We start from the raw sequence: 9,308 nt of genomic DNA on the forward strand, positions 1-9,308 counted from the left end.
ACCATTCTGCTCATTTTGTTGTTATATATATATATATATATATATAAATGGAGAAGGTTCATCACCTTTTCTGGAAGATATTACATATTAAATGTTCAAAGTAATATTTTATTTCATGTTAGTCCATCCGATTAAAAATATTTTTTAATGGTCAAACTTAAAGAACAAGTAAAAAAGGCAATGTAATCATATTTTCTTTGAACATGCAGTATGGAACAATATGAATAGTGGCTTAAATGCAGATTCTTTTTAAGCCACAATTGGCAGAATAATGCCAAAATTTTCACAACAATAATTACTCTCAGAGATATGACAATTATTTGAAGAGTAATGGAGCGACACTGCTGCTGAGCAACAAGATTATTTTCAAATCAATCGATTGGATCTGTTTGGGCTGTAAACGCTTGGACTCCATTTAAGGCTCCCAAATAATCCAAGCCGGCGATTCTTTGTTTATGTGGCTGCTATCTTTTAGAAACAACACAACTTATCTGCTGTGATGCTTCGCTGGTGCTCAGGTTCTGTTTCCCTGGATCACTGATAGCAGCAGAGTTCACGGCAGGTCAGAGCCCACACACACGCACACACACACACACATCACAATAATATATAACAACAACATATGAAAGTGATACAAATATATATATTTATAACATGATTTCTGTACAGGTATAGCGGGTAAAAAAATAGGACGAAATAGTTTATCTTCGGACCAGCAAAGACAAACAAGTGACAGATGATTTAAATAAGAGTGTGTCTTTACAGGAACGATTGGAAGGAGGACAGTCCTTCTGTTATTCCCACTCTGTGGATGAGACGTGGATTCTGTCACGGGAAGACGGGTTGTGGCGGGATCTGCAGTTCAGTGTATCAGGACGCTGTAGTTCCACATAACCTGCTGGCATTGAGGATTTCCTTCAGTTCAGTCTCTGGTTTTCCCGCCACCATGAACGGCCATGTCTGTGCGGGAAACACAAGAATCAGAAACCACTATTTAATAACTATTTATATTAAAGATCAATGAGCTAGACGCATTGATAAAATGAAAACAAAAAATAGTTTTGGACATTCTTCTGGTCTGTCAATATATGCAATATATTAGAATATAATGCAGCGCCATATTTCATTCAGTGGCTTTTAAAAAAAAATAATATACATTTTTAATAGCAATACATGTTTAGAAAAGTTCGAATATTTAAAAAGCAATTGCCATTATTACATTAGATACATTTTTTTTATGCATTTTGAGTCTTCAATACTTTCATGCATGTTGAATTGTGCTCCAGCAAAGTCATGGTAATAATGGTATTTTATTGACAGCCAAGATGGAGGTCAGACAGGACTTTTGCATGAGGGGTGCGTCTCTCCTCACCAGGTTGACCGGATGGATGTATCCGTTCTCGTACTTGTCGTTGTCCAGGATCTGCCTCAGGTGAGCGATGTAGCTGGACGCCAGCCTCAGCGTGTCCAGCTTGGACAGCTTGGTGTCGGGCGGCACCCACGGCAGCGATGTCTTGAGTCGGGAGAAGGCTTTGGACAGCACCCGCATCCTGGCTCTCTCGCGGGCGTTCGCGGCGTTCCTCTGCACCTGCTTGCCCTCCACGGGCGCGGACCCTCGGGGCGCGCTCTTGCGGCTGGAGGTCCTCCTCTTCTTGGCGCGCGTGTCGCTCCCGCAGGTGCCCTCGCAGTTGGAGCTCTCCTCCGTGCTCTCGTTCGAGTCCTTGCCGAACTTAAGAATCCCGTCCAGGAGCTCGTCGTCCACGTCGCTGAGGGAGCCGGTGGACATGGTGAGCCGTCAACACATGGGAGCCGGGGGCGGCAGGGGGGCGGCGCACACACTCTCCGAAACACAAACACGCACACTGGCAATGTGCTCATGAGCGCTGCAGCTTTATCTCCAGCAACGATGAGGGCGTATCTTCTTGTTGGGAGGAGACGCCGAGGCTTCCCGAAGGACCCCGCGACCTCAGGGGCCCACTGTGGTCCCTGAGGGCCAAACAAAGCGCTAAAGTGGCACAACCTACCTTATCAGACAAGCTGAGGAGGAAAAACCCCGTTCATATCGAAGCGATGTCCCTCAAAACTGAAACTGAAAAAAGGATCTATTTTATAAGCCCCCAAACATATAAAATATGAAAAGGTATCATTTAAAGCAATATTTTCTAATACATTTGAAATAAAGATTGTTATTTATCGAAAATTGTCATTTACACATTTTGTCTAACAAAAATTGAACTGTTCTAAATACAATGATGATGATTTTATTTTATTTTTTTGGTTTTTATCAGAATCACTTTTTTTCCACGTCATTCTCACTGACAAACTTATATTGTATGTTTTTCTGTATGTAACTTTTTGTTCAATCAGACGTTTTTATTATTAGTATTATTTTACATTTTATTGAACACAAATCCTGTGCAAGAATGAAGTCTGATAACACGTGTCCTGTTCCCCTCACAGGTCCTCCATAACTTTCAGCACATCGTGGCGGTAAAGAGAATAAAGTGCAAGGACAGGGTGAGGTGGTGGTGAGAGGGGTTACATCTCAAATGGCAATGAGGCGCCTCAGACCGCTCTGATGTAACAGATACCCGTACCCATAATCCCCTGTTTGGCCTTCCTCAGTGATGCTCCATGAGCTGGTCTACTTAGTGTCCAGTCCAAACAACCAGCTTAAAGAGGAGACCTGTGTGCACTGTCTGACGTGAGCTTCGGCCTGTTAACTTGGGCAGAGTTGGAGAAAACGGCCACGGGCCAAGAATCGACTCAGTTGGCACACCTTTCCTAAACAGGTCTAAATATAGGTGACTTGGTTTTGTCTACTTGTCCGTGCTTAAAGCTTCAAGTATATGCAAGGATAAAGGGCGTTGTGACCTCTGACCTCCTCACTTCCGTTGTCAGAGTGCTGTGTTTTATGCAGCTGACAGAATACAGAGAGGAACCGTGGATAAAACAACAGCCGTGGGATGAAGTTGCCATTGAAGGGAATAGTAAAACAGTGAAAGGAGAGAGGAGAGAGAGGAATGAGTGGGCTTATGAGTCGTGGGTGGGCTGGAAATCAAAGTAATAATAGAGTCGGCAGGATTGATGGTCGACCCAGAGAGCCATGATCCACCAGAGACAGAAAGAACAACTGACTTCTCCTGTTTGCTAATCGCTGTTACTCTTCTGATGCCGACTGCTGATACGCATGTATCTTCGTGTGTTTTTACTCCGACTCTTTTCCCATCCCAGCCACTTGGTGACACGGAGCAACAGGTGGGTGGAAGTGGAATATGGGGGCAACAAAGGAGGGAACTCTAGCAGTTATGGAGGGACGAGCTGCTAATTAGCCGGTGTGGTGTCAAAGGTCAGGCCACTTGTGTGATGTCACCGTCGTGGGACGGGATCCAGATGTCGCAAGTCGTCGTTTTTCCTGCGTATATATTGATGGTTGGGATGATATGAGCATAGAAAAGCAACTGACGAATTAGTTTGTGAGTCACTTTAGTGAAGGTATTGAGCCACTGGTTATCACCAGACTATATACGCAACAGATGACGCTGTGTGGTTTAGTCATGAGCAGCAGAGTCTGGACAGCAAAGATCCTCGGCTGTTATCACCAAGTTTACTCATGTGGAGTTGTTCAGTGTGAATATAGTCGCAGATGATCCCTGTTGGAGTCATGCACGTCAGTGGTAGAGTCATGGAATAACAGTGAACCGATGTAGGAGTCATTTCACAGGTCATAAGCAGCTGAGTCCTCGCTCAAGTATTCACTGCAATGTTCTGTTCATGTTGAAATTAAAAGCTGTTTTAAATAGTGTTTCAAATCAACACTGCAATGAAACATTGCAGGAGACACAAAGGTACTGAAGATCATTTTAAATGAGCAGATTCGCAACAACAGAAGCACTTTTTTCTAGCACCACCCACATCAGAAATCATATCCGGAGTCTGCAGTCTGACACCACCACCTTTCAGCCAGCCCAGCTCCACAGCAGGGTCCCAATAGACCGATATGCCATGACCGATTTTATGTCTTAGTTTGTTTTTTAAATCTATAAATTCAATATAACAGATCAATACTGAGGACCTTTTTCAGTGGTGAATGTCTCGCCTACATAACCATGGATAAAATCAGTAAGAATAAAATATAAAGCCACTTGTTTACAAGGCATTTTCCAATATATTTAACAGTTTTGCTTAACCTCATGAGGGTCACATAAATTCATGCATGTGGCCCTGAGGCCTTTAGTTTCAATTCAATTGAACTGATTCTGTAAAAATACACTGCAGTCAATGTTATCAACAAGCTCCTCCAAAACGCTAGATAATAGACAGCAGGGCCTTCAGATTGGTCTGGCCACTTGTTGTTACACTGTCATATGTTGTTGAAGGAGTAGAAACAATATTGTTTTACTTGCAAGTACAATAGCCTGTGTGCTATTTTCATGACTGGAAGATTTAGTAAATGGATAAGACGTTGCTCAGAATGTTTTAAAAGCCCCCAAGAAGAATCTGTGTAAAGGGTTTGGGGTGAGAAAAACATCATCCGTCTCTGTCCATGCAATCTTGTTCTCTGTCCCTTATCGCCATCTAGCTCCCCCCAACACACACAAATTGCTCACCGCCTCAGTTCAAGTGTCTCCAAAAAAGATTCAAACATCAGAAAGGAAGGTTGCTGCGAGTGCAAGGATGCAGTAGGGAGTGTCCGGACAATAATAGAGACATATGAAGACACAACTGGGGAGTGCAAGTATGAAATTATTTATCAAAGCAAAGTCCTCTGATATTCTCTGACGGGGACATCCGCCGGGAATAAAGATTGATAAAGGGACAGCATGTCGGTGAATGGCCTGGAAGGTCTGTGTGATCTCTGGAGTTTGAATTCTCTGTTTTAGCTCGGGTGCAAAAACATTTCTTTGTTGTTTGTTTGGAATATTCCTGGCCACTCCTCTGCAAACTAGACCGCATCTGGAGCACAAGTTGCTGCAGATATGATGGAGTCTTTCCAGTGTTTATGTCCTGTTATTTCTCTGATGTTGTTTAGCAAAGTATTAGATTCAACTGGATTTCAATGGATGGAGTTTAACAACTCAAACGTACCCAATTTTTTTTTTGAGTAATTTGAGCAGTTCTGTCTGAGAGAAATGATCCAAAACGTGACTGGAAAGTTCAACGTGGTACACGGAGACAACACACAATCCTGTCTGACATTAAAATGTGATTTTATTTGCAGTGCAAAACTGGTAAAAAATATAATGTTTAAATCTAATTGTTTGAGAAACACAAGCACGGACACACACGTCAAGCTGATGTTACGCCGGGCGCCTCAAGTGTGCTGTCGGAAGTCAAAGAGACAGGCTGCAGCTGCATTTCAAGTGTGTTTGTAAGTGTCAGCCTGTGTTTTACAGTAGAAGCCCGGCTGTGTGTGTGAGTTTTATAGAGGTCTTCTATGTGTGTGACGGCGGGCAGCGGTTAGTTGCAGTGGTCGGCTGGTACGCCTGCTCTCCATCACCGTGATTGAGACTTGACTTTATAAACACATGGAAGGACACTGTGCTGTAACACAAACTAGTAGTTCTGCTGCGTGTTTACTCCGGTGACCCACTAAATCCTTCAGATCACTAAAACCTCCCCCTGTCTCTGGCCGTTCGGACTCTGGTGTCTGGTGGTCTGATCAAGACGCGCAAACATGACTCGTCTCCAGCCCCGTGAAAAAGTACAACAATGACTTCATTTTCAAAAACCACAATGGTCAATGGGGTGTCAGGTTTATCAAAACACCTAATTAGAGGTGTGATGCCGGGCTGTCGTCCTCATCATTCACTCCTGATCGCTCAGCCTCTTGTTAACAGTGATGATGGAGATAAATAATAAACAAAGCTGCGCTCTGATTGGCCGGATCAGGCCAGCCTTTGATCTGCTTCGCCCCCATTACTCAGCACAGGGACAGGTGTCTGTGAGTGAGCAAAAAAAAGTAAGATTTGAAAGCGGCAACACAGTTTTTGAAGCCCTAAATGTGCTTTCATTGTCTTTTACTTATTTTAGCGCTACAGCATATTTTGAAGTGTATATGTCGTGATCTCACTGCTTCCTATCTGCACATAATGCAGAAACTGGCCGTGGTAGTTGGTGTAAAGCGGGACAGCCTGAGGATTGTCAGAGACCAGGAAGAGAGATATGAGCAGTCCCTGAATGCAACACAGAACCCTTGCTCCTATCAGACCGGACAGAGCTCCACTGTTTTGCAGTTATGTATTTTTCTGTGTGGAGGAGAGAGTCTGCTTGTTCTCGTCCGCATGAACACGCCGATACACCCACAGAACCTGCCAATATCTCAGCTCCTGCTGATATGCTGGAATGCGATGACTGCTCTGAACGAAGACATTACACACTTCCTCCGACTCACCCTCCTGTTTTTCGCTAGTAGTCGTCCTCCCAGGTCTCACGAGGATCTGCTGCTCCCACGATGATGAAGGCTCCGTCTGGGCTACTCCACAGATACTGCTCTTCCTGGACGGATGCATGTGCTGGAAACAGCAGAGACACAACTCTGCCTGTCAAAACTGTCATCTTCAGAGTGTTTTTAGTTGACTGTTTCCAAAGAAAGTCCTTTAAAAAAGTCAATTCCACTTGCTTTAACACACACTAGTACACTGCATGTAGCCATAGATATTTATTAACAGAATACTTATGTCTCTTAAAGAAACATTTTCAATGGCTGCAATGCATGTGAGCATGCGAGATTAAGGATCTTAGTCTGAGCAAAACCTCCTCATTTCACACTAATCTATGTTTTCACGGGTTTTCGCGAGCGTGTGAGTGACAACATTAAGTCAGAGTTGGAATGACTTCATGAGTTTGGGGAGACAGAAGCATGTGAAGAAATGATAGAAAAAAAGCAATTGCAAGGGGGAAACATGAGTGAATAAATACTTATTATAAAAAATTATTATTTGAATATGCAATTGTCAATTTTGCATCCACAATTTACAATGCGTCTTCAATAAATATTATATATTTGTCAAGATCTTCTTTTGAGTAGTGGACATTTTGATGAAGGTGTGAAAAAATGAAGACAAAAGTTTATTTACTTTAGCTTAATGCTCAAGAAATTGTTGAAAACCGAACATTAAATATAAATGTTTCTCCCTAATATGTAAATATTCAAGATCCGTTCTATAATTTCACTGTGACTTTATGAGGGCTGCAAAATGCAGGCACAGGGCCACACAAGGCCCCCCGACCACACGTTGGCCACGGAAGATTGACAAGGCAAAATGTATTTTGAAACAGGAGGGACATTCTCTTCTTTTGTTATTGCAACCACAATGCATTCACAGTGTTTGCAAATCCAACCACAATGAGACAAAAAAAAATACAGTTTTTCTACCCATAAAATTGAAACAAATACATTTGCTTTTTCTCCTCCAAAATACTAATAATTAACACAAAATAATTGACACAATTCTGCCTCTCAAAACTGTCATCTTTAGAGAGTGTTTTTAGTTGACTGTTTACAAGAAGTCCCTTCAAAAAGTCCATTTCACTTGCTTTAACACACACCAATGCATGTAGTCATAGATATTTATTTACAGAATACTTATGTCTCTTACAAAAACATTTTCAATCGCAGATTCAAAGCCCGCAATGCACGTGAGCGTGCGGGATTAAGGATTTTAGCCTGAGCAAAACCTCCTCATTTCACACTAATCTGTGTTTTCGCGAGCGTGTGTATCAGTTCTCCCAGGAGACCCGGCTATAAGACGGCCGGAGGCAAACAGGAGATGACTAAGGGGGCGAGATGTAAGTTCTGATAAAAGCTTTGCTGGCACACACTCACTTGGATGTACGCACAGAAACACACACATCTATATCTCAAGGGACCCCGACCATCCTGAACCCCAAATCCCTGGGCAGGAAGCAGACAAGTGCCGGGGTGTCTGTTGGCTCATTAGAGGGCATGTGTTTGTTTGCAGATGGGTGTGAGTGTGTGCCGGGGTTGGGGAAGAGGCTTGGTGGTGACCCTTGTCTCTGGAGCAGATAATAGACAGGTCCACTTAGTCGCAGGGGACAGACACAACAGCGTCTTTGGGGTGCAATCACAAACAGATGTCGGTGCTCTTCAGCAGTAAAGTTAAAACAAGACATGCCTCTGTCGACCAGCACATCAATATGACTCACATTTGTACAATTTCTTTAAAAGGAAATGCATGTATGGAAATAGATTTATTACAGTGTTCACATATATATTTTTTATTTTTTTTATGTATATATGATTAATATAGCAATTATTTCAACTAGTTTGTGGATATTTTCTGTCAATGTACACAAGCTACAAACTGCAATATTAGAAAGAAACATTTTTTTAATAAAGTCAAATAAATACAAACCATACTTAGCAATAGTAAAGTAGCATCCTCAGCACTTGAGTGTAGAAACAATGGTCAAAGACAGGGTCATTTGAATTTGTACTTAGGCGCTAATAGGATAAACAGTGAAGTCTAGTTATGGAGTCAAGAAGATGTTATGAGGCCATTGAATGGGGGGTTTCACTGGACATGTCACCCGTAGCATGGGCCATGGGAGGTCACACTAGTGTACTAAACCTTTGCTCCATTTAAATAAAGTTTTAGACTGTGAGAAAAAAGTTGAGATGCTAAATGTCATGCCGGACAAACTGACTGAGAGGTGAGTGATACGCTCCATGAAAATTGTCCCTCCAGATCCGTGTTCCAGCTCGACTGGCCGGATGACACCCCCGTCCAGTCCTTCCAAATATCTTCGTATGGGAGCAACACAGAGCCCATCCATCAGCTGATTCATGCTCTTTATCTATCTTACTCTTCTTGGATACTAATTAAAAATAATAAACCTCGGCCATCATTTCTCCTCTGGTCCAAACTCAGCGTCGCCTCTGCTCCCCTCACACCCAGACACATATGGTGGACACACACACACACACACACACACACGTTGCTGAGCCACAGGTGTGTGTAAACTGTGTCTCGGAAAGTAGAAAGTTCACACAGAGATTTATAAATAAACCAGCAGTGAGGGATGCGTAACCATTTGTTTCTTCACACAACTTGAAATCCCACGTTGATCTTGGGAGGTTAAAGTCAGGTGTTCAGAGGCTGAAGATGATGATGTCATTGAGGTGGTTTGATAGTGGAATTGAAATACGCAGGCACACTTCATTCAAGACAGCGCACCCTTGGATACTGCATGATTCTTGGTAGAAGCAAAGATATTGACATTATTTTGATGACATTTGCTGAAGCCTGGACAAACCACGTTTCATTTGGTGCACACAAAAAGAA

General features: G+C 42.7%; 1 protein-coding gene across 1 annotated transcript; it reads right to left on the reverse strand.

Moving 5' to 3' along the window:
* Positions 1 to 268: 268 nt before the first annotated feature.
* On the reverse strand, positions 269 to 1,849 carry tcf21 (transcription factor 21). The gene is made up of 2 exons (XM_053843630.1): positions 1,373 to 1,849; positions 269 to 960 (listed from the first exon to the last, which is right to left on the reverse strand). The coding sequence occupies exons 1-2, from the start codon at positions 1,784 to 1,786 to the stop codon at positions 871 to 873; spliced, it is 504 nt and encodes a 167-aa protein (XP_053699605.1). The 5' UTR covers positions 1,787 to 1,849; the 3' UTR covers positions 269 to 870.
* Positions 1,850 to 9,308: the final 7,459 nt, after the last annotated feature.

The sequence above is a fragment of the Synchiropus splendidus genome, chromosome 15 (assembly GCF_027744825.2).
Source record: "Synchiropus splendidus isolate RoL2022-P1 chromosome 15, RoL_Sspl_1.0, whole genome shotgun sequence".
Taxonomy (NCBI): domain Eukaryota; kingdom Metazoa; phylum Chordata; class Actinopteri; order Syngnathiformes; family Callionymidae; genus Synchiropus; species Synchiropus splendidus.